The 26,957-nt window shown below is 36.0% G+C and overlaps 1 protein-coding gene across 1 annotated transcript in view; it reads left to right on the forward strand.

The window, feature by feature from the left end:
* The window catches only part of LOC102488238 (attractin-like protein 1), a gene marked incomplete at its 5' end in the record, with an annotated part of 503,763 nt that overhangs the window by 129,147 nt on the left and 347,659 nt on the right, over nucleotides 1–26,957 (forward strand). Inside the window, 1 exon segment of the mRNA XM_006165552.2 lies at nucleotides 17,143–17,236. Within this exon segment, the coding sequence (XP_006165614.2) occupies nucleotides 17,143–17,236 (94 nt within the window).

Raw genomic sequence — 26,957 nt, forward strand, 5'->3', positions numbered from 1 at the left:
TTCCCCCCCCCCCCCCCCCCCTTAGGTAATCGAACTTGCCACTCTTTTAGGGTCAATTTTATTGATACCTTTCATTCCTTCTTTTTAACTTTATTTTCTGTTTCAAGGCAATTCTGGCCCTCCACTGTGTTACTCCCTTCTCTGTGGTTCATTTGGTAGTTTATATCTCCGTGATCCCTCTTCTCTGTGGCTGATGTGCAGATTATCTGATATGGTAATGGTTCTTACCAATCATTTGTTGAACTAATGAACAAATGCGCTTGTGATCTATAATCTCTGCCTCTGTAATCCTTTTTTGTATTCCCTTTACAAGGAACAAAGAAACAAAGGCATAATTTTCTTCCAACAAAGTTCAAATTGATATTACTTCCATTTCTACAGTCATCTGTCACCTGAGAATTACCTATGAAATAAATTAAAAACTCCGTCACAAGACTTTCAAGACTTTGAATGCTCTGACCGCCAATGATGTCTAGCTTCATATCCTACGACATTTTTCGTATTCTGTCACATTTTTATTTTTTTATCTTTTTTTTGTATTTCATGTGTCAGTTAATGATACCAATATTTTCCTTGCCAACTAAGTACCAAGCATTATATTTAAAAATACAGCTAATATTTATTGGGTAGTTTATTTTTGCCAGGCATGTAGCTAAGAAGTTTGCCAAACTTTTTTAAAAAAATTAATCATAGTGAATCATTTATAAAGTTTGTGCTATTATGATAGCACATTTTACAGATTAGTAAACCAAGGGCATTGGCCTATACCCCATGTGAAAGGTTAAGTCAGCAAATGCTGGAACCAGAATTCCAACCATGAACTACCTGATTCTAACAGTGCTCCACACCAGGATGCCCTTACCTAATTTTCGAATCTCATGTACAATCTGTGATCAACTCATATCCATTGTAAAACCTTAATTTTGTTTTTCTTTTTGCCATTATCCAACAAATATCTATGACTACTTTTTTCTTAGACTATTGTAATATTTTCCAGACAGATGAACCTGTTTATTCTTTTAATCAGTCTTTTAATCTGTTTCCAGGACCTTCACAATATTGTATAGCTTTTTTACTTCTATGTGCAACTCCTCCACATAATCCTGCCCTTTGCCCATTTAAACGAGCTTTACTTCCTGGCCCCTGTCCTGCTTTCGAACTTGATTATTTATTTTAGAAATTGCAGTTCAGGGGAAATTTCACTTGGTAAACTTGTGGCATCCTTCCTACCTTCAGGATGTATTTGTACCTCATGATCCCAGCCATCATTGTTCTTGTTAAGTCATTATTTATTTGTCTTTCATCTCACTAGCATGTGTCATTCTTGATGAGAAAATTCTTTTCTTACTGGTTTTTATACAGTATTTTTTATAATTTTTATCCTCATTACATAGGTTGTAGTACTGTGCTTGGTACATAGTTAGCATTTTTCTTTACTATATTGCTAAGAAAATATGAGACTGTGCCATCTGTTTCACTCATTTTCATATTATCCAAAAGAGAATATTATTTAGACCTTCCAGTAGATGATTTTCTAATTTTAACCAGTATTTCCACTGTAGCTAAAAAGTGGCTTGCTTTTTTTTTTTGAATATTTTTGCTTTCTACTGTTTTCCAGTAATAGAGACAAAGTAAAACATTATCAGTTCCAATGTTTATATTTTCTCTGAGTGAGATTACTTTTAATAATTATAAATGGCTTTTGGGAACTGGCAGTTAGCGTAATGGCTATGTCGCTGGACTCCCACGTAGTCGACCGCGGTTCGTGTCCCGGACCCGGTGGCTTAAAACTCACGCCGGGCGCGTGTGTGTGTGTGCCCAAGATCCCGAGAGGAGAATGGAGGAGAAGGGATTGCGGCGTGACCATCCCCCCTGGGGGGTGATTTCTTGCTTTCTGTCTCTGTGTCTCTCTCTGTCTGTCTGGCGAGCGCACGCGCCCTACAGTGAAAATCTCTCAAAAAAATATAAATAATTATAAATGGCTTTTCACTATACTCATAACTCTTATTGAACAATAATCCTATATATTATGTACATAAAGTTGTAATTGGAAACTGGTAAGAGAAGTTATATAAAGTTCAAATCAGGAAGAAAAAAATCCAACCTTTTCTCTTTATTTGTCTAGTTTTTCTAGAGAAGAAAAATAGAATTTTGGTATCTGGCTTCTCATAGCTTAACCATCTAGATTTTGCCTCACAAACCTATTAATTCTGGGGTCATTTTAGCAAAATGTATTATTTTATAAAATATATTATCAGCCAAACTTCAGAGTATCTAGTATTTTACTATACTATGTAATTCATATTTTAAGTGATTTTTTTTTAAAGTACATTTTAGAGGCCAGCAGATGGTATGGTGGTTAAGGGCACTGGACTCCCACATAGCCGACCACAGTTTGAGTCCTGGACCTGGTAGCTTGCTTTCTTGCTTTCCCTCTTTCTCTTTCTTTCTCTCACTCTTTTCCTCTCTGGTCAAATAAAATAAATAAATAAATGAAGTTGAGTAAAATAATTCTTATTAAAAAAAGTACATTTTTTTGCATTCTCTGAGCTATCATCATCTGATTCTTTCAAGTTCCAAGCAATATTATACCATAGACTCTCATTTTTTTAAAGAATTATTTTATTTAACTTTATTTATTTATTAATTTTTTAATTTGACCAGAGAGGGACAGAATGAGAGAGAGCGAGGGGGAAAGTGTGAAAGCTAGCCGCCAGGTCCGGGACTTGAACCATGAATGGCCATGTTGGAGTCCAGTGCCCTTAACCACCACGATGCCACCTGCTGGCCCTCACTCTCATTATTTTAAACTAACTGTATTTGGGCAATTATTCATATAAGATTTTTTGTTGTTGTTGGAGATTAGTGTTTTCTTGAGAAATGAAGTGATTATTTATTTCACATATGGCTCAGAACATCCTTACCACTCAAAAAGAAAACAATGAAAACTTTTAATTTTATGTAGCAAAAACAAAGAACTCTTCAAATTTGTTAAACATAATGGTACAATTGAATTACAAGTCAAAAACATGAAAGGCATATTTAATAAATAGTAGATTTCTTTACTTAAAAAATAAATAAATTTTAATGCCTTCAAAATAGAAAAACTTTTTGTTGTTTTGTTTTAACATAATTCTACACAGAAAATTTTTCACAGATTCCCTCTGTCCTTTGCTGTCTCTCAGTTAAACATTTTAGATTTGATGTACCTCTGTCCCCTAAATACTTCTGTGTGTACGAGTCTTAAAAACTAGGAATCCTCAGGGCCAGCCTGTGGCATGGTAGTTAAGGCAGCTGGATCCCACATGGCCGACTGCACGGTTTACTCTCAGACCCCGTGGTTTTTACAAACACACAGATCTATCTATCTATCTATCTATCTATCTATCTATCTATCTATCTATCTATCATCTTTCTTTCTTTCTTTCGCTGTAAAAAGCAATATTGGAACAATAGGCAAAATCTAAGTAAAGACTGTATTTAATAATAAAACATATCAGTATTAATTTTCTGATTTAAACAACTTTACTGTGCTTCAGAGAATTCCTCATTTTTTTTACTAGCTAGGTAGCTTATATAGTGACATAATATATTAATTATATAGTATATGTATATAGCAGATCTTTTCTTTAAGCATTTCTTTACATTTTCGGCATATAACCTACTTTTCCTGCCTTTTTTTAAATTTATTTATTTCTGGGGCTGGCAGGTGGCTTGGTGGTTAAAAGCGCTGAATTCTCACATGGCTGATGATAGTTTAAGTCCCGGATCTGGTGGCTTACTTTCTCACTTTCCTTTTCTCTCTCTGTCTCTCTCTGGTCAAATTAAAATTGTAATAATAACAAATGGAATTAAATAACATAATTCTTTTAAAAGTATTTATTACCTATGTCTGTCTCACTAAAGAGACAGATAGAGAGAAAGAACCCCCCAGTGTGGTGTGGTCACGCTGCAGTCCTTTTCCTCTGATTGGGCATGTTTGCCTGGTGTGTTTTTCAAGATGCCAGGGCTAAGATTTGAACCAGATTGGCCATGTAGATCTGTCCCTGTATGCACCTGACTTAATTATTGTGCTGTGGGAGCCAGCCCTTCTGCCTTAACTATTGAAGTTAGCATTTTCCAAACATCCCTGGTTCTTTTGGTGGACTGTGCCACAGGTGCATCGTTGTTTCTGGATTGTCTCAGCAGCCATCCTAACTAGGGGACAGATGTAAGTACATACAGATGCTTGTATATATGTCTATCCACAGACAAATATATTTTTATACATCCATACCATCATACACATTGATACCCATATTTTAAAATTTGCCAGAGGGTACATATACTTGCTGGAGATAGACCAAGGTCAGGGGGGAGAGAGAGAAAGAGAGAGTGAACTCCCTTTCACCCCCCCACCCCCACCCCCATGGGGGAATGGTCTTACCACAGTCCCTCCTCCATTTCTCCCTTTTTTCAGAATTTTGGGCATACGTGCACCACATGCATGGCGTGTTTTCCTGGACATTGGGTCTGGGACTGACTCTGTGCCGTCAGCCATGTGGGATCTACCTGTCTCAACACTAGCTGACCCAATTTCCATTTTCATCTACCTGTCTGCTATATGAGAGCTGTTAGTGCTGATTCTCCATCCTTTCCATGCCTCGCCTCCTCCTTCACAATACTCTAAAGACATAGAAACCTTTCTTAGCTCATGAATTGTACAAAAATAAGAAACACCCTGAGTTTGGCTTCTAAGATATGGTTTCGTGACCTGTAGAATATGTAATTTGAGTTTCCGATTGTTTTTTCAATATGATAGACAGCTTTAGAATGTAAAATAGAAACCTTGCAGCCCTCCTGGCACTTATGACTCTACAAGATTGTAACTTAAATCCTTGAAACTGCCATTTTCTGGAGGTTGCCAGTTACTTAAGTTCTAAATTCTTGTTTACAATCATATTCACATTACTAGAACAATCTCTTGTATCAAAGAGCATTCAATAAATACTGGTTCCATTTTACTGTATTTTTCTTTACTGGAGAAAGAATCATTTCATTTTTCCCACACTTACTGTTTATTTACACAAATACGGATGCCCAATACCAACAACAAAATCTGTAAGTCAAGTGTTCTATTTTAAATTGCAAGTATTGTCATTTTTCCAATAGAAAAAAATTTACACTCAACAGGAGGTTAAGATGTGGCAGTAGTAATAATTTTGGAGTCTTATTGAGAAAAATAAAATCTCTAAGATATTCTATACGTATTTTATGTTCATTTACATTTAAAAAACTATCTTCTGTTCCCATTTTATAAACTATAGCTTGATAAAAATCTAGATTGTAAATAAAAATGTAAGTTTTAAAAATAGAATTAAAATTGGGCTAGCAGGTCTTCCCATGTGGTCAACTGCAGTTTGAGTTCTGGACCTGGTGGCTTGAAAATCATGCCTGGCATGTGTGTGTGTATGCCCAAAATCATGGCAGAGAATGAGAGAAAAGGGATTCTAGTGTGGCCATCCCCCCAGGGGTGATTTCTTACTTTCTCTCTTTCTCTCCCTGGTGAGTGCATGTGGCAGAAAATCCTAACAAACAAACAAACAAAAAAGAATTACACACACACATACACACACACACACACACACACACACACACACACACATCATATACATTGTGGAATGGTTAAAATCAAGTTAACATATCCATTATATTACATGCTGTTTTTGTGAGAAGAACACTTAAAATCTACTTTCAATTATTTGCAGTTATATATATTTTAAAAATTTACTGTAGTTACCATACTTTACATACTTTTCTAGACATTATTTCCTCTGTTGTACTCTTTGACCAATGTTGTCTCATGACCCATCCAACCCCAATGTGGCCCCGGGTAAAAATCTTTTTATTCACTGGTTCTATGAAATTAAATTTTTTCAGATTCCACATGTAAATGGCAGCTTAAAGTTTTTGTCATTTCTTTTTTTTTTTTTTTTTTTCCAGAGATATTTTTACTATAGGGCATGTGCACTTGCCAGAGAGACAGACCGAAAGTGAGAATTCACCCCTTGCAGTGATGGCCACACTGCAAACCCTTTTCCTGCATTCTCCTCGGGATTTTGGGTACACATGCGCACACACCTGGCGTGAGTGTCAAGCCACTGGGTCTGGGACTCAAACTGTGGTCAGCCATGTAGGAGTCCAGTGATGTAACCATTACACCATCTGATATCCTTTCTTCTAACTCTTTAGAAATATACATTGGATTATCACTAGCTGTAGTTACTTTACTGTGCTGTGGTACGCTAGAACTCATTCCATTTATCTACTGGCACTACTGTATCTGTTAGCCAAGTTCTGCCAATGCTGCCCATCTCCTTTCCTGACTAGCTTCTGGTCTTCGTTGTTTCATACTTTTATGCAATAAAATCTTTTAGCTTCCATGAGTGAGTGAAAGTTTGTGGTTTTTGTCTTTCAAAGATTGGCTTATTTTATTACACTTATCCTTATTTCCTTCAGGATTGTCTGTGCTGCCCCAAATAATAGAATTTGACTCCTTTTAGTGGCTAAATAATATTCCATTGTGTAAATATGTCACGTTTTCCTTAACCATCCATCAATTTTTGGTCCCTTAGACTGATATGGTATCTTAGCTATCTTGAATAGTACTGCACTACATATGGTAGCATGGGAGTGCAGTTGTCTCTTGGACATACTGATTTCTTTTCTGTAGTGAGAGTGCTACATCATATGGTAATTCTATTTTTCCTTTCTTTTCTTTTTTTAGTTTCTTGTGGAACCTCTATATTTTTCTTTTTCTTTTTAAAAAAATTTTCAGAGGACACATGTACTTGCTAAAGAGAGATAGACAGTGAGAGAGAGAAAAAGCATTGCTAGTGGGGTGTGATCACACCACAATCCTCTTTCTACCATTTCTCCGTCTCTTGGGATTCTGGGCATGCATGCACACATGTCTGGTGTGTTTCTCAAACTATCAAGACTGAGATTTGGTCTGTGGTTGACCATGGAAATACAACTTCCTTAACCACTAACCTACAGGTCCAGCCTCTCTCTACTGTTTTCTATACTGGTTGTACTAATTTACATCCCCACCAACATTGTGCAAGACCTTTCCCTTTCCTTACAGTCTTAGCAGGATTTGTTATTCTTGTTTTGTTTGTTTAATAATAACCATTCTGACTAGGGTGAGGTGATACCTCATTGTAGTTTTGATTTACATTTTGCTGATGATTAATGATGATGAGCATTTTTTCATATAAATCTTGGCCATTTATATGCCTTTTTTTGAGAAATGGCTTTTAACATTTCATGTCTTTTTTTTTTTTTTTTTTTAAGAGAGATTTTTGCTATAAGAAAGTGCACTAGCTGGAGAGAAAGAGAGACAAAGAGACAGAAAGTGAGAAATCACCCTGCTAGGGGGATGCCACACCACAATCCCTTCTCTGTTCTCCTCTCAGGATTTTGGGCATGCACGCAAACATGCCCAGCATGTGTTTTAACCTACCGGGCCCAGGACTTGAACTGCAATTGACTATGTTAGAGTCCAGTGATATAACCATTATACCATCTGCTGGTCTCAACATGTCCATTTTTTAATCTGCTTGTTACTGTTATTATTATCATCTTTTTTTGGTGTGCTGCTCAACTGTTTGAGTTCCTTGTGTATTCTGGTTAATAATCAATCTCCTGTCAGATATATACCATACACGTATTTTCTTCTATTTTATTTTTCTTTACTCTTTTGATTATTTCCTTTTCCGTGTAGAAACTTTTTAGTTTGATGTAATTACTTTGGATCTATTTTTGCTTTTGTTGCCTGGGTTTTCGAGGTCTTAATTTAAAAAGAAAATCCTCCCCTAAATAGATGTCCTGAAGCCTTTCTCCTGTCTCTCCTTGAAGTTTCATTAGTTCAGGTATTATATTTAAGTCCAGTTCATTTTGAATTATCTGTGGCATCCAATGAAAGAAGAGGTCTAGTTTTTTTGTTTTTTGTTTTTTGTTTTCTTCTGCCTGTATGTATTGTAGGTAACCAACCATCCCGGTACCATGTATTGAAGACTTTGTCTTTTCCCCAGTGAATGCTCTTGGGATCTTTGTAAAAAAGCAGTTGACTATATGTGTGGCTTAATTTCTAGTTCTGGCAGCTTTTCAAGATGTACAATGGAACCAAAGTAATTATGTCAGCCTGCGAGAACATTGATAAGCATGTCTCTTCAGGTCCTTGGAAGGTTGAGACTGTTCCCAGATATCAGTTGAGAGGGGATGGGGCTGATACCCAGAGCCATTTTCAGGATCTGCTGTGGGACTGAAATGGTAGGCTTGTCTCCTTGTGAGTCCATGACTAGACAGAACCCAGTTTCCCAGGTGCAACTGAGGACTAGGACCAAGATTCAAGTTTCATATGAGGATTTACTGTAAGATAGTTTGGCACATGTTTTGCAGTGGCATAGAAAAGGTGAGTCTCCCAGCAGTCCACTGGACAGGCACGACTTATTCCAGATGGCAGCAGAGAGGGGATAGAGCTGAGGTTCAGGGCTTCTTCAGGATTTGCTGTGGGTCAAGACTGCCAATACCATCATAGTGCTATAAATGGGTAAATCTCCCACCAGTTCTGAACAATAGAATGTTCAATCATGTAGCTATTTGAACTTTTGTCTCTGTCAGAATTCTTACAATTATATTTGGTATCTAATATATCTACACATTTCATTAAGTATAATTATGCAACAAGAATACAGAGGTAATTAAATTGACATGATCTCCTAAAATCTAAAAGTTATTGTTACACATAAAAGAAAGACAGCAATAAAAAGTCATAGGAATGGGAACCAGCAGTTAGTGTAATGGTTATGTCGCTGGACTCCCATGTAGTCGACTGCGATTCGAGTCCCGGACCTGGTGGCTTAAACTCATGCCGGGCACGTGTGCATGCATGCCCAAGATCCTGGGAGGAGAATGGAGGAGAAGGGATTGTGGCATGACCATCCCCCCCTGGGGGTGATTTCTCATTTTCTGTCTCTATGTCTCTGTCTGTCTGGCGAGCGCACGCGCCCTATAGCGAAAACCTCTTAAAAAAAAAAAAAGTCATAGGAATAATAAACTGAGTTTGAAACAAATGTTTTCTTTCTTTCTTTTTTTTTTTTAACAGAGAGATTTTTGCTATAGGGCACGTGCACTCTGTGGAAAGACAGAAACAGAGAGAAAGAAAGTGAGAAATCACCCCCCCAAGGGGGATGGCCGCACTGCAATCCCTTCTCCTCCATTCTCCTCTCGGGCTCTTGGGCACTCATGCACACGTACCTGGTGTGAGTTTGAAGCTGACTGGTCCAGGTCCCCATCTGCGGTTGACTTCATGGGAATCTAGTGACGTAACGATTGCGCCATCTACTGGTCCTGAAACAAGTGTTTCCAATGACTACTTTTTGGTTTCATGTTTGTAAGGCATATTCTTTATATATTAATACAACTTATTTGAATAACATTTATAATATCTTTTTATCCTTATTGTTTGGTTTTGCTTATTAGTTGATACTACAACTTTGTAATATATGAGGGCAAAAATATCGTATGACCACATTATGTCTCTCTAGCGTATATTAAGCCATAAAATCATCATCACATAAAATTTCCCAAAGAAAAGGCAACTCTATGATGATTTCGTAGGTGCTTATTCAGCATAAAAATATAGCTTCAAATGCTGACAACAGAATAATTTCAACACTGTCAGGAAGTATAAATTTTCAATAATTGAATTTAAAATACGCTTGTGCTATTTTCCCTGAGGTACAGTGCCACAGGGGAATTGTCACGAAACGAGCCTACATAAAAGGTGTTTTACTTCTTTTTTTGGTCTCAGAAATGATTACAGTTACTATACAATGATAATTCTTTTACAAAGCTCTGCTAGGTTAATTATTATCTAGTTCTGCCATATGGACAAATAAAAGGTTGTTCAGGGTTTTAAAATATTAATATGAATAATTTTTAGTGAAGTTCTGAATACAAGACAGTATTAATATAAAACTATGCAGATTAATATTAAAAGATGTCTTGATATATTCATTATTTATGAAGTTACATATTAACAATATATCTTAGTGTCCTTTTATTGCCTGCTGATAGTTTCCTTTATTCCTTACAGTACTATATCTTGTCTTTATTTCTGTAATTTGCATATCTTATATTCCCATAGTTAATTCTGTAAACTTAAAGGAAAATTATGCTATTTTATTTAAATACTTTCAAAGAAAAACCTACACTTTTATGTGGAAACATCTTCTACATAAAAACAATGAAAAGGGACCAGCAGATAGCATAATGGTTACGTTGCTGGACTCTCCAGTAGTTGAACTTCATTCGAGTCCTGGATCTGGTAACTTAAAACTCATGCTGGATGTGTCCAAAATCCTGAGAATGGACGAGAAGGGATTGCAGCATGATCTTCTCCCCTGGGGGAGTGGGGGGTGGTGGTGGTGGTATGGTGGTTTCTTGCTTTCTGTCCCTCTATCTCTCTGGCGAGTACACATGCCTATAACAAAAGTCTCTAAAAAAGAGAGAGAGAGAAACCCAGCAGATTCTTAGGAATCTGCCTCATACCAAAACTTATTTACTTATTTTATGTGTGTTTGTGGGGTTGTGTGTACTTACTTCACATTTATCATTTATTATTTCAAAGGTGATAATCATGAGTAATTAGCGTGAAGCTTAATGTTCTGTAACAGTTTACATTATCATCAAAACCAATGATTTAAAAAATTATTGAGATATTCATAAAGCACTGTTTTTTTTTTGGAGAGATTTTCGCTATAGGACGCGTGCTCTCGCCAGACAGACAGACAGAGAGAGACATAGAGACAGAAAGCGAGAAATCACCCCCCAGAGGGGATGGTCTTGCCGCAATCCCTTCTCCTCCATTCTCCTCTTGGGATCTTGGGTACGCACGCACACGCGCCCAGCGTGTGTTTTAAGCCACCGGGTCTGGGACGCGAACTGCGGTCGATTACGTGGGAGTCCAGCGACATAGCCATTATGCTAACTGCTGGCTCCCCATAAATCACTGTTTTAAAGTATGCAATTCAGTGGCTTATAGTATTGGGTAGTTATGAAAGTCGTGATGCATTTTCTCATACAAAGACTTAGAAAAATATGTCATGACTTTCCTGAAGACCTAATATTATTAATAGAACTGTGCAATTATCACAATCTCATTCTAGAGTATTTTTTTATCACTCACTTCAAAAAAGTTCATATCTATTAGTAATCTCTTCCATTATTCCTTTGCCTCCCCTCTTATCCCTACTGCTGCTAGCCTTAGGCATTCAATACTCTACTTTCTACTTTTTAATCTGGACATTTCATATAAGTGAAATCATGGGAATGTGATTCTTTCTGTGACTGACTTTTTCACATTATGTAATTTCACATAATGTTTGAAAGGTTTATCCTTGTTCTGGCATGTACCAGAAATTTATTAATTTTTTATTGCCAAATAATATTCACAGATAATAACATATTTTGTTCAACCATTTGCTAGTTGATATACATTTGGGCTTCTAAATGAGTTTCCATATTTTTGTTTACAATTATGAATAATGTAGCTATGAACATTTATGTGCAAGTTTTATTGGGGACATATGCTTTCATTTCTCCTGAGTATATTTCTAGAAGTAGCTTTCCTGGGCCATTTGCTGACTGTGTTTAATATTTGGATTCACTGACAAACTGTTTTCAAGTACAGTTATACCACTTTGCGTCTTGACTAGCAGTTTGGGTGGGTTCCGTTTCTCAACATTCCCATGAGTGCTTATTGCTGTTTGTCTTTTCTAGTATAGCCGTCTTAGTATGAAGTGGTATCAAATTGGGGTTTTGGTTTGCATTTCCCTAAGAAGTAATCATGCTTAATAAAATTGTCTATGCTTACTGGCCTTTGGTAGATCTTCTTTAGAACAATAGCAATTCGAATTCTTTGCTTGAGTTTTTGATTGTATAACTTGTCTTTTTATTACTGAATTTTAAGAATTCTTTATATTTAAGATCATGTGACTTACAAAAAATTCTAGTTCTTTATTTTCTTTACTTTATGGATAGTATCTCTTGAAGCACAACATTTTTTAGCGTTGATGTTCAATTTATTTTTGTATTGTCAGTGCTAAAATAATTGCCTAACTCAAGGTCACAGAGATATATTTGTGTGTGTATGTTTTCTGTTTTTTTTTCTCTTTTCGGAGAGGTTTTTGCTATAGGGCGCGTGCTCTCACCAGAAAGACAGAGAGAGACAGAGAGACAGAAAGCGAGAAATCACCTCCCAGGGGGAATGGCCATGTTGTAATCCCTTCTCCTCCATTCTCCTCTTGGGATCTTGGGGACGCATGCACACGCGCCTTGCGTGAGTTTAAGCCACGGGTCCAGGACTTGAACTGCGGTTGACTACCTGGGAGTCCAGTGACATAGCCATTACGCCAACTGCTGGACCCCGTGCGTGTGTATTTTTTAGAGCTTTATAATTTTAGCTCTTAATCATTGAGTGAATTTTCATGCATTGCGTGGAGTAGAGGTCCACCTCTATTCTTTTGCATGTGTAAGTCTAGTTCTCCCAGTATCATTTGTTGAAATGGCCGTGTACCCTCCATTTACTTGTTTTGACTCACTTTTCAAGAGTCAATTGTTCATGCATATAGTGGTTTACTTTGGGGTTCTCGTCACATTACACTGATATGCATTCTATATTTATGTCAGTATTATACATGTTTATTATTGTAGTTTTGTAGCAATGTTTAAAATTGGGATGTCTGAGTTTTTCAACTGTCTTTTTCTAAAAAACAATAATATTTATTATAATTTCCATCTTACATATAAACATTGCACATCTTTATAGGGCATAGTATGGTTTTCCAAAGCATATATATAATTAATAATAATCAAATCAGGAAAATAAACATACTTGCCTTCTCTAAAATTTATCATTGTTTTGTGTTATGCACATTTGAAATTCACTGTACTGGTTATTCAGGTTTTTATACATGTATTTGGTCATCAGAAAATTCATGACATATTTTCCTATGCAAAAATGCATGATGACTTTTCAAATGACTATATATATATAAATATGTGTATTTATATGTAAATAAAATTAGTGAAATTATTAAAACCATAATGAAATATCCCCTCACACCTATTAGATTGGCTAGTCTCTAAAAGCTGAAAGATAACAAGTGTTGGCCATGGTGTGGAGAAATTGAAACCCTTTGGTGCTGTTTGTAGGAATGCAAATTAATACAGCCATTATAAAAATAGTATGGAGGGTCCTTAGAATACTAAAATACACCTAGGGTTTGCAATAGAAATAAGGAAAGGGAAGTTAGAAGCTTAGGAGGGAAGTCTTGCCTGCTTCCCCACTGTTGTAGGAGCCTTCAGTCATCTCTGGTTCCTTTCTGAGTTTGGACAATTGACCTCGATTTACTTTCAGTTGAGACTCAGCACCTTCAGGACACCCCACAATCCTGTTCTTGTGCTGTGTTGTCAGTCTCACCTCACTCTTTTGCACCAGGTTCAGCCATCTATTCTACTTTTCTGTGTTTCCCTACCAGAGAGATGCCAAGGTGAATGTTCTTACCAAGTCGTCTTATCTCTCCCCATGCTCTTTAATTCTCATAAAAAATAAGTTTTTGACTTACAAACATTAGTGTTTTTGTTCTGATGATCAACTGTGATCTTTTTTATTTTTAAATAGTTATTCAATTTTAAAATTTTAAATTGAAGAATAGTAATTTTATATAGTACATATTTATGGGGTGCTATATGATGTTTTGATGTGTTACATGTTAATGCAGACATTGTGGAATGTTGCATTCAAGTTAGTTCGCAAATCCATCACTTCACGTGCTTACCATTTTTTTTTGTGACTAAAAACTATTGAAACCTACTCTTTTAGTAACTTTGAAATGTATAATGCATTGTTATTTGTTATATCACCATGCTGTGCAACAAATCACTACAACTCATTCTTTCTGTTTAACTAAGTTTTATACCTTTTCATCGATATCATCTTTTTCCTCATGTCCTCCACGTCTCCTGTCTAGTAACTACCACTTTAATTTCTGCTTGTATGAGTTTGGCCTTTTGGATTCTTTATGTATGTGAGTCACACAGTATTTGCTTTCCTTTGGTTCATTTTGTTTTTATTTAAAAAATTTAAAAATAATTATTAAATCTTATTTATTATTATTTTTAATTTGATCAGAGAGAAAGACAGAAAGAGAGAGGGAAAGTGAGAAAGTAAGCTGACAGGTCTGGGACTCGAATCATGGTCAGCCATGTGGGAGTCCGGCATCTTAACCACCACGCCACCTATTGGCCTCTGTCTGGTTTATTTTGTTTAGCATAATGTCATTTTTGGTTTATCTAGGTTGTTGGAAATGACAGAATGTCCTTTTTACAAAAGACAATAGTTTTTGTTGTGTGTATATATCATATTTTATACATCTGTTCATCTGATGGTGGGCACTTAACTATACCTGTAGTGTACATAGCTCCTCAACATACCGGTTCCATTTGATCTGGATATACATCCAAAAGTGAGATGGTTGAGTCATATCATAATTATACTTTTAGTTTTCTGTGGAATCAGTGTACTGTTTTTTATAATGGTTGTATTAATTTACATTTCTACAAACAGTACTAAAGGGTTTGCATTTCTCCATACCCTTGACAATACTTGTTTTCTTTCATCATTTAAAAAATAGCCATTCTAACAGGTGTAAGGTGATACCTTATTGTGATATATATATATGTGCTATAGGGCACATGTGCTTAGTGAAGAGACAGAAAGATACAGAGAGACAGAAAGTGAGAAATCACCCCCCAAGGGGAATGTCCACAATGCAGTCCCTTCTCCTCCGTTCTCCTCTCAGGATTTTCGGCACACACGTATGCACATAAGCCCGCTGTGAGATTTAAGCCACCAGGTCCAGAACTTGAACCATGGTCGACTATGTGGGAGTTCAGCAACATAATCATTATGCCATCTGCTGGTCCCTCATTGTGGTTTTAATATGCATTTTCCTGATAATTCGCGATGAAGAGCTTATCTTCATATACATGTTGGTCATTTGTTTGTCTTTCGAGAAGATACAATGGTATATCTTGGATACTTTCTATCTACAGAGTTTCTTTATTAAATAGGTTAGCCAAAAAGACCCCTTTAATTGGGCAAGATTAAAGCTGATACTCATTTTTATTAACTCATTAATATTAATATAAAATCCAATAGAAGTGATCTTGTTGCTTAAACCTCATTTTTTGAAAGGAAGGGATATTGATATATTCTATACATACATACATATGTGTGAAAGGGATTATTGGGAACAAAGGTAATTGAGATTTTCTTCAATTTTCTTTTATATTCTTATATATAAAAAATATACTCATACATTTTTTTGAACCAACTTCATTTTTTAAAATCTGTATCAGCAAAATCAGTTTTTTGTTTATACCTCAAATATAAGCATGATCAGGCATCATTCCTACTACTATACCATTAAATTTTTCAAATGTGAAAATAAAATCCTTTGAAAAGAATTTTTTTTTAAGAGATCTTTGCTATAGGGTACGTGCGCTCACCAGAAAGACAGAGAGAGACAGAGAGACAGAAAGTGAGAAGTCACCCTCCTCCCTGGGGTGGGATGGCCATGCCACAATCCCTTCTCCTCTGTTCTCCTCTCGGGATCTTGGGCATGCATGCACATGCATCCAGCATGAGTTTAAGCTATTGGGTCCAGGACTCAAACCATGGTTGACTACATGAGAGCCCAGCGACATAGACACTATGCCAACTGCTGGTTCCGAAAAGAATCATATTTTGATCAGCTTTAATCTATTATATGTCACTGGATTAAAGAATTAATTATAACCTTGAAATACTGAAGGTGAAGAGATCTGATATATGATTGGTTGGATGTCAATATGAGAAACTTGATGACAATACCTGAATGGTAGCTATCAGAATGAAAAGGAGGGATTATATATAAAAGAAATTGTGCATGTAAAAATTATGATTTACCAGGTGATTAGATGTTGAGCACAATGAAGTCCTAGGTTTGTGTTCCAATAATTGGGACACTGTTCTTTAAGAAATGAATGTAAAGTAAGAAAGTGAGGCTTGGGTTCATGTAAACCAGGTTGATAAGGTGTATTTTATCAAATCTATTTAATGGAATGCTTCATTTGATAATTCTAAAATAAAACTGAGAATAATGTCAGGCAAGTTGATATGCTTTTTTAAACACCATTTGCAGCTATATTTTTCTTATTGCTAGCAGTAGTAAAAATAGAAGTAATAGTTACATTTATTTATTTTAGTTTTTTTTGTTTGTTTGGCCTTAGAGCACATGTGCTTGCCAGAGACAGAGCAACAGAAAGAGACAGAGAGAGAGAAAGTGAGAAATCACCTCCTGGGTGGATCGCCAAACAGCAATCTCTTCTTCTCTATCCTCCTCCGGAGATCTTGGGCATGCAAGTACACGCACTTGGCATGATTTTTAATCCATTGTGTCCAGGACTTGAACAGCCATTGGCTACACTGGGAGTCCTGCAGTGTAACCACTACACCATGTGCCGGGCTCAATAGTGCATTTATTGAGTGCTTGCTGTATATTAAGTATTTTAAAATACATTACCTCATTTAATTTTCATATCCTTCCTGTGAGCTAAGTAGTAGTATTCTTTTATTGCAGATAAAGAAGCTAAGTCTAGAAAGGTAAATTGTCCAAGATCATGTAGTTAGTGATTATAGATGTACATTTTGAAGTTAAACTATTTGACTCCATGGCTTGTGCTCTAACTCTTTGAAACTCATTTTATTAAGAGGATGTACCTAATTAAAAATTGTCCCACAGAAGAATTAGAGAAATAGTTTCATTTATAATAGTCTTAAGAATATCCTCAAAGACTTTAAAAGAGTTTCAGAAAATTTTCAAATAAATGAATTTAATTAACAATAAATTATAATATATGGCAACCTTAGTTTTTGGATGGCAAGACAAAATAACAAGATATAAAAATAAGGTAATAGTTATACCTTCCCTGAATGTAATATGTATGTTTGTGATGCAGAATACTCAGTGTCATTTTGATTTTAACTTACAGCTTGTACATGCAGTGGGCATGCAAATATTTGTCATCTACACACGGGAAAATGTTTCTGCACAACTAAAGGAATTAAGGGTGATCAATGCCAATTGTAAGTATAATTGATTTGATAGAATTTTTTAGATTGAATTTATGCTATAGAGCTGAATTTTATAAATTTTACTTATGTTTATTGTTGTGATGGTTGAGTTCACAATTATAAGCTGTTTGCACTCGCATTTTATCAAATCTTTAAAAAAATTAAACCTTTTTAATAAGAGAGACTTTTGCTATAAGGGGCATGTGCTTGCCAGAGAGACAAAAGCGAGAAATCACCTCCCCCACCCAGGGATGGCCACCCGCAATTCCTTCTCCTCTATTCTCCTCTGGGATTTTGGGTACGCACTCACACGTGCCTAGTATGAGTTTTAAGGTCCTGGGTCCAGGACTCAAACCATGGTCGACTATGTCCAGTGACGTAACTCTTATCCCATCTGCAGGTCCTTTGTGGAGCTTTTAAACAGAGACCGTGAGACATATTTTGTTTAATTTTTAAAAAGAAAACATCCTTTTTGTTTCCTGAAAATATATCTTATGTATTACATCTGTATTATTTTTGTAATTTTTCATGTCATACCAAACTCAATGTTTCAATGTCTATGTCGTTTTTCTTTTTAATCTTTCATTATTAATTTTGTTAACTGTAGGTTTTTTTGTTTTTTTTTTTTGTTTGTTTGTTTGCTTGGAGGGGTAAGCTTATATTTATTAGCAACACTCCTGATTCTGTGGAAAGCAGATTTGAACTTGGGCCACTGAGTCTCTTGTACTCTACCTGCATGTACACTGTGGTGGTGTCATTGTACCTGCCCTCAGGGGGCTGGTAGTTAGCAACTGGTGGCGTGTAATCCAGCCCTTCCTTCTCAAAGGGGAACAGGCTGGGGTCCTGCTTGATGGCTTCAGCATAAAATTCTGGAGATTGTTTCCAGATGAGAGAGCACTATTTTTTTTTTTTTTAAAGAGGCTTTTGCCTTAGGGTGTGTGTGCATGCCAGAGGGAGAAGGAGAGGGAGAGGGAGAGAGAGAGAGAGAGAGAGACAGATATAATGAGAGGGAACATTAGAAATCACCCCCTAGGGGAATGGCCATGCCACAATCTCTTCTTCCCTATTTTCCTGGGTTCTTGGGCCTGCATGCTCATGTGCCCGGCATGATTTTCAAGCCACCAGGTCCAGCAATTGAACCATAGTTGGCTTTGTGAGAGGCCAGCAATGTAATCTCTACACTATCTGCTGGCCCTAGAGAGCAGTACTTTAATCCATTGAATTTATGAGTTTATAATCTTAGATTTAGCATATATATGAGTTATTAGAAAATAAATGATATTGTTCAGAATGATAAAACAACATTTTACCCTCATTTATGATTTTTTTATAAGGAGGGGAAAATTTAAATAGTAATTATTAGTGAGTATTTGGTGGCCAGTACTCATAGATAGAATTCCATGCATAAGTTTTCTGTTTATTTATTTTTAAAAGAATTATTTAATTTAACTTTATTTATTATTTTAATTTGACCAGAGAGAGACAGAGTGAGAAAGCAAGCTGCCAGGTCCAGTACTTGAACCATAGTTGGCCATGTTGGAATTTAGTGCCCTTAACCACCACACCACCTGCCAGCACCTATTATAGATTTTTTTTTTAAGTTTATTACTAACACAAGTGATAGAGACAGAGAGAGAAATAAAGAGAGACAGAATCCCCAACAGCATCTTGATGTTGTGAGTTACTCTCAGCTTTAGCTATCCGTGTATCATGATCATGTGCATGCCCAAAGTGGCTGGATCCACTTGGGGACCATAGTACCAATCTGCAGTCTGGAAGGATTGCAACACACCTGGCATGCCATCAAGTGCCCAAGATCCAGTGGGCTGGAGGACTGGAGGAAGGGACTTGTAGTGTGACCAGACTGTGGAGGGTTCTCATTTTTTTCTCTCTCTCTTCGCTCTCTCTCACATGTGTACACATGCCCTCTATCATGAATAAAGACAAAAACAAAAACAAAACAAACAAAAAAAAATATTTTCTGATCAGTTCACCAAAAAGACCTTATTGAATCCACTCTTAGTTACCCCAAAATACCTAATTCCCAACAGAAGTTACTAAATAGCCTGCTTTTAATTACCTGAAAATAACTAATTGCCAACAGAAGTTAATAAAATGTTCTGCCTTGTACATAATACATGTGAAACTGAAAGTATTTTGTTTAAACAAAGGAAAGCATCAATTCATTAGGTTAGTACTTCCTGATACTGATGGGATGAGATACTAAAGAACTTGATGAGTTTTCATAGTTAATTACCTTAAAAACTTGGGAGGAGCTGACCCCATGTTTTGATGGTTAAGGGAGCCAGAGTCTACAAGACCAACCATGTGGTTCAAATCCTGGACCTGCTGGCTTGAAAAACACTCTGGTAATATGCATGCATGCCCCAAATCCTGAAAGGATGGAGAAATGGAGAGGAGGAAATTACGGTGGTACTACGCCTTATTGAAGGGAGGCTTTCTCCCTCTCCCTTTCTGCCTTTCTCTGGCAAATAAATATGGAGAGTGTTACTGTCATTTGAGGATGAATACTCACAACCTCTTTTTAAAATAGAAACTTATGGAGACCAGGTAATAAAAGGAATCTTGGTCCAGATCTGTTTCATTGAGAGTGGGTCTACAAACTCACTCTGAGGAAACTAATTTTCTTGTTCCTAAGGGCATAATTTAAGTGGATATATGTAACATCCAGCAAATCACTCATATTGACTTCTTAATCTGTGGAGAAAGGGTCAAGAGGAAGTAGTTTCTGAAACTACTTCCATTTACTTTGAACCTAGTCAAGATGATAAATTATAAATGGAGATCTCATGCCAAGACAAATAATGTTGAATTGGAAAAAGACAAGGAAATATGTTCTTAAATATAAGCTGAATCCTATTTATAACTGTAGAGCCAAAATAATTCCCTATCTTAAACTATAGCTGGGACTGTGATGAAATATTACAGAAATTTATTTTCTGTCTTGAAATCCCACCACATGTCAAGGTGTACATTCAGTTTCCGATACTTAAAAAGAGCTTGGAACCTATGTAACTTCTTAGGAAACAGGGAATACAATGCATAAAAATATAATAATACCAGAGCCAGCTGCGTGGTAGATTTCTGGGAACGATGTCAGAGATCTCTGAAGAAAAACACTTGGCAACCCCAAATTAATCATTTTGATATGTAATTTATACTGCATAGATTTTGTTTCATGGCACTACAGAATTCTTGCAAATATATAGTGTAGAGATAATATAACATAGTTTGTAATCTCTTCATGAAATTCAGTACTATTTGTAAATTGACATTAATTTAATATTTTATTCTTAGTGCGTTTAAAGTAATCTCAAATATCCTCTAGACACATTACATACTGGAAGATATATGTAGTATATGCAGTGAGGAGCATAGCTCTTGGTGATGAGATTTTTTTGAAATAACGGGTACCTTTTGGTTAAATTCTGAATAAAATTACGTATGATAGACTTTAAATTTACCTAGTAGTTGCATTTCTAGAAAATTTAGCTTATGTTTTAAGCATACGAAACTGCTGTGTTTATATGTAAAACTGAACTAGCTTATAGGCTTAAATAAATATGAGCAGGTGTTTTACATATTTTTAAAAGGAATTATTTATTTATTTATCATCATCATTATTGTTGTTATTATTACTTTGTTCAGAAACAGAGGAAGTGTGAGAAGCAAACCACCAGGTCCGGGGCCTGAACCTTGGTCGGCTATGTAGGAGTCCAGTGCCCTAACTATCATACCACCTGCCCGGCCCTTTTCACGTATTTAAGTATTTGTCATGTTATTCTAAAGTTAAGTGCAATTTAGGTCGATTTTTGTGTTTTGTGGAATTGGCTTGTGTATTTTGAATATCTGTCATCTTTGGCGTTTCATTTAATCTTCTTATCAAATTCTGTTAGAATTCCACAAGTTTGGAGAAATACCTACAAATTTTTCCCCACTGAGAAAAACTGACCTAATCATTTAGTGTTGTGCATGTGTGCGTTTTTTTTTTTAATCCAGCTGAAAAACTGCTATTGTTCTATTGTTTCACATAAGATTTTAGAACATTTTATTGATTTCTGATAAGTTATAAATGGATGGTGCTAGATATTTGTTAGTAAAATAATCAATGTTGATAGGTTTATCCAGAATCATTAACATTTTTTATCTGCAATATATTGAAGATGAATTTTGAAAGGTATTCGGAATTAAAAATATAATTTTCTAAGATATATAATAATATTACTAAGCAAGGTTTAAGTGAGTAAATTGATTGATAATTGAGATCCCTTTTTTCAGTATACCTTTCCTTTTTACTGCTCTCACACCTTCTTCATAGCTACTTACGTTAAGTTTATGACACTGCTTCTCACAATTAATGTGCTCAAGAATCTCCCGGGCTGGGGACCAAAGTCCTAACTAACAGCTTTACTAACAAGCTCTCCAGATGGTTGTGAAATAACAATCCTCAATGCACACTGGGGAATGTAGCAGAGAGGAGTTTTATTCCTGAGCATTTTTTTCTCCATGTTTCCCTGTGGGCCAGCAATATCTAAGGTTATTAGTCATTTTTCTCTTTTGTTCTGTCAAGTTTTTTTGAGGGGGCCAGTGGGGAATGGTGGTGGAAGATGATGCAGATGTCCTTTCCATTTCAGGAAGATCCAACTTGTGTTTTCTCTTCTTGTCTATCCTTCCTCCTTTCCTTTCTTTTTTATGAGAAACAGAGAGCCTGGGGAGTGAGAGAGAGACAGCCTGTTTAGATTGGACCAAGAACTGAATTGGGCCCCCGTGAGGCCTCAGGTGCCGTACAGTGCCACCCTCTTGCACCACTGCAGCTGGACTTGTGCATTCTTCTCTATTGTAGAGCAGTTTCTGGCACATTATTGGGACTTTGTATATGATCAAGAATGTTATCTTAGGACTCGTGTTTTTCCTAATTACTCCCTTTGTAAAGAGTCTCCTATATTGGGAAAAACATACTTCTTTCCTCTCTGTGCTTTAATAGCAACATTAAGCTGTTATTCAAAGAATAGGAAGGGAGAATCATTTGCCATACAACCTGTTTGTTTATATAGCACCTAATTTGCACATAGATTATCAGATTTGTAAGTACAATTGGATAAGCAACTAGTCTTCAAATACTAATCTCAAATACTAACGTTCTTCTAGGTCATTTTTTGCCACTGCAGTTGCAACTGCAGATAGAACTACTGATTTACTTCTGCTGACATGCCAAGCAAACTTGATGTCATGGTATTTGTATTGGAAAAAGAAATGTATACTGTTAAGATTTGTGATTAAATGTAAATTAGTTTAAAAAAATTTTTAAAGGAAAAAAAAAGAAAAAGAAACAAGACAAATAGCTCCTGTGCTTGCATCTGCACACATTGATTCAGTGAAAGCCTATAAGGCAGTCCAAAAGCCATACACCTCAAAATATACGTTCAGGAAGAATGTTACTAATCTAATTTAAGCTTGCCCAAGATGAAATTTTATTTGGTTATGTCCTATTCTCACTCTCTAGAAAGTTGCTCATTTCATTGCTACCAAGCAAAACAAAGATAGTGGTTTTAACTTCTGGATTGTCAGAGTAGGTCCTAATACATATGGAATCCTTGAGATTGTTAATAAAAAAGAAGTGCACAGTCAGGAACAGAGAATCAAATTAAGGTATAGGACATACTAATTACAAGTTGTAAACAGTTGCAGAAAAGGAAAAGCAGTCATATTCCAAAAAAGAGAATACAATTGAAACATTTATTTTGGTCAGTCTTCTTTATTTATTATTAAAAGTTATCTTGAAATATCAGGAGTGGAAATAAATAGCCTCTAGTATGTTCCAACCTAACTGTCGGTGAAGAAATAAATTATAGTAAGTTTCAACATTTTAATGTAGAAAATATATCCAGTATATGAGTAGATGTTTTATCAAAATATGGACTCATTTCAAATGCATATGTGTTTAAGATGAATTACCACTATATACTATGTCAGTTTGATTCATTTCTGGGGCCCCAGTGGAGTGGCTAAGTTGTATAGTTTAGCAGTCTTACTTATGGAGAAAAATGATAAATGATTGAAAATATTTCAGTGTAATCTCTTTTTAAAATGAATTCCTTTTTGTCTTGCTTTAAATATCCCCTGTTTATTTTTATTGGTGTTTTTCATCTTCTTCATTCTGCCATTGTCATCATTATCATCATCATCATCATAATTAACCTATATTGAGATCTAAGTGCTATCTCTGGCCTAGTCTTTTTATTGAATTCTTAAAACAATTCTTTGAAGGAGGTAATATTATTATAATCATTTTATATGGAGGAAATTAAGGCTTACAAAAGTTAATTTGTCTAAGGTCACAGTCTAGTTAGTGTTGGGTTAGGACTACCTAGGTTTCATTGATTTAAAAGTCAGGGCTCTTATTTTTTTATTAAGGATAACTGACAAATGAGAGTTGTGGCAGTATCTCTGTGTTGAAAGAGAAGAATTCATTTGTTTTATTGGCAGTTTATCTGACACCTTTTGAATAGTATTTGTAAGGTATACCTTTTTTTTGTCTTTTGTTAAGGTATACCTTTTAATCTCCAAATGTTAATGTAAAATATTTAGCATTTAAATAATTAAAATTAAATTTTGTGTATATAGTAAAAATTCTTTTTTTTTTCTTGGAGAGATTTTTGCTGTAGGTTGTGTGTACTCGCTAAAGAGACAGACACGGAGAGAGAGAAATTAAGAAATTATCCCCCAGGGAGATGGCCACACCCCTCTCCATTCTCCTCTAGGGATTTTGGGTTTGCAGGCACATGTGCCGGGCCTGAGTTTCAAGCTGCCAGGTCTGGGACTCAAACTATGGTTGGCCATGTGGGATTCCAGCACTATAAACACAATACGACCCACTCGCTTGGCCAAAATTCATAATACTATTTATTTCTAGAGGGAGAACGAAATAATAAATAATATAAATACTGATTTAATATCTCAGGGACTTTTGTTCCAACTACACTAAGTTTCAGAATAATGTTCAGTTTTTTTGTTTTGTTTTGTTTTTATTTTTTAAGTTTTTGCTAGAGAGCATGTGCACTCAGCGGAAAGGAGAGAGACAGAGAGACAGTGAGAAGGAAAGTGAGAAATCACCCCAGGGGAGAGGATGACCATGCTGCCATCCCCCCCCCCCCCGTTTTCTCCTCCTCGTGGGATTTTGGACATACATGCACACGTGTCTGGCATGATTTTTAAGCCTCTAAGTCCAAGACTCTAACCATGCATGGTTGTTCATGTGGGAGTCCACTATGGCACTTACTGGGGCCTCCAATTTGTATTTTTTCATATGAAATATCACATGAAATATTCTCTAAAATATCAGCAATTTAAATTTAACTTTCTGGCTTAAGTTACTTAAATTTATTTTTAGTTATGATTCTTGGTTTACAAATAATCATTCTACATGTTTGTGGGGTACAATATAGTTTTTCAAAGCATGTGTACAGTATATAGAAATGAGATAAAAGATATAGACATAGAAACTTTCAACATGCAACATTATATAATGCACATATATAATAATGGTTCTACATTTGTTTTCTTGAATTTTATATATATATATATATATTTCATTCTCCTCTTGGGATCTGGGGCACGCATGCACATGTGTAAGCCACTGGGTCCAGGACTTGAACCAGGGTCAACTACATGGGAGTTCAGCGACCTAGCCATTACGCTAACTGCTGGTCCCTGGAAGTTTATATTTAATTGTTAACAACATTCTTGTTTGACTGTGGTATTCAGTTCCAAAAACTATTCCCCTTGTTTACATGCATTCTTGTATGTGCTGATCATTTTCTCCCTAACCCCCCTCAATTCCCTCTTGAAGTTTCTGTACATTGCAATTACTCTCTTTACTTCTGTGCTGTCTGCTCCTCCAGTTTTCTGTATGGAGTGTGGAATTTGGTAGATGTTAAGTGGGGATATACATTATTTGTCTTTCACAGGCTGGCCTGTTTTACTTAGCATATCTTCTAGGTTTGTATTCTTTGTATCAAATGGCAGGATTGTTTCATCATTCTTTATGGATGAGCAATATTCCATTGTGTATCTGTGCCACTGGTTTTTTTTTGTTTGTTTTTAATAATTATGCAGTAAACATTGATGAACAAAAGTCTCTCTGAGATTTCTTGTCCTTTGGAGATAAACTCAATAGTAGGATTCCTGGGTCATATGGTACTTCTACTTATAGAGTTTTGAGGAACCTCCATACTGTTTCCACAGAGGCTGTTCTAATTTACATTGCCACCAGCACTGTCTGAGGGTTCCCTTTTCTCTGCAACCTCTCCAGGTATTCTTTTGGGTTGTTTTTGTCATAGCCATTCTGACATGGGTTAGGTGATACATCATTGTGGTTTTGATTTGCATTTCTCTTTTAGTAAGATATGTTGAAAAATTTTTCATAGGCTTTTTAGCCATTCACATGTTTTCCTTTGAGAGTCGTTTTGTTTAGATTGCCCTTTTTCTGATTGTATTATTAGTGTTTCTTTTTTCTTTCTTTTTCTTTTTGGTTGGTGAGCTGTTTTAATGTCATATATTCTGGTTATTAATCCTTTATCTGAAGTATAGTATGCAAATATTTTCTTCTGTTCTGTAGGTTGAGTCATTACTCTGTTTATTGTTTCCTTTGCTGTGCAGAAGATTTTGAGCTTGATATAATTCCACTTGTGTGTGTGTGTGTGTGTGTGTGTGTGTGCGCGTGCACGCACGCACGTTCCTATGTGTGTATATACTTTTTAAATTGTGAGAGGGTGTATGTGGTTGCCAGAGAGAGAAGGAGAGAGAACATGAGAAAGCATCCCCCCCTACCCCCCGTGGGAATGGTCCTGCTACAGTTCTTTCTGCTCCGTCTCTCCCCGCTGTCAGAATTTTGGGCATGCATATGCATGTGCCCTGTGTTTTTCTTAAGTTGTCAGGTTTGGGTTCAGGGATCAATTGTGCAATCAGCGACGTAAGATCCAGCCGTTCTTAACCATTACACCATGTCTTGGCTCACCTACTTATCTTTTTAGTGTTGTCATCTGTGCTTCAATGGTTTTACTTCAGAAATCTTTACCTACTCCAATATCTTGAGTTGTTTCCTATACATTTTCTTCAAGTAGTTTTATAGTTTGAGACTTTATATTTAAGCCTTTAATCCATTTTGAATTAATTTTTTGACCATAGTGAGAGATGGGGGGGGGCTAGTTTTATTCTTCAGAAAGTTGATATCAAGGGAGACTGTCTTTTCTCCACTGGGTTGCCTTGTGACCTTTGTTGAAAATTAGCTGGATGTCTCCTATTACATTTATTTCTGGCTTCTCTAATCTGCTCCATTGGTCTATGTGCCTGTTTTTCTGCCAGTATGATGCTGTTTTGCTTGTCATAGCTTTGTAATGTATTTTGAAGTCAGGAAGTTAGATGCCTTTGACTTTATTCTCTTTGCACAGTATTGTTTTGGTGATACTGGCTCTTTTGTGATTCTAAACAAATTTTATAATTTTTTTTTTCTATTTCTGTGAAGAATGTTACTGATATTTTGATAGCAATTATATTGAACTTATGAATTACTTTGGGTAGTATCTCCATTTTAATTATGTTTATTCTTCCAATTTATGAGCAAGGGAAAGGGATGTGTTCCCTTATTTTTTGGATATCTTTTCCAGTTACTTTGTTCCCCCTTTTTTTTTTTTTTGAATTTTCCCCATAGAGC

Source organism: Tupaia chinensis, unplaced genomic scaffold (assembly GCF_000334495.1).
Source record: "Tupaia chinensis unplaced genomic scaffold, TupChi_1.0 Scaffold143963_1, whole genome shotgun sequence".
NCBI lineage: Eukaryota > Metazoa > Chordata > Mammalia > Scandentia > Tupaiidae > Tupaia > Tupaia belangeri.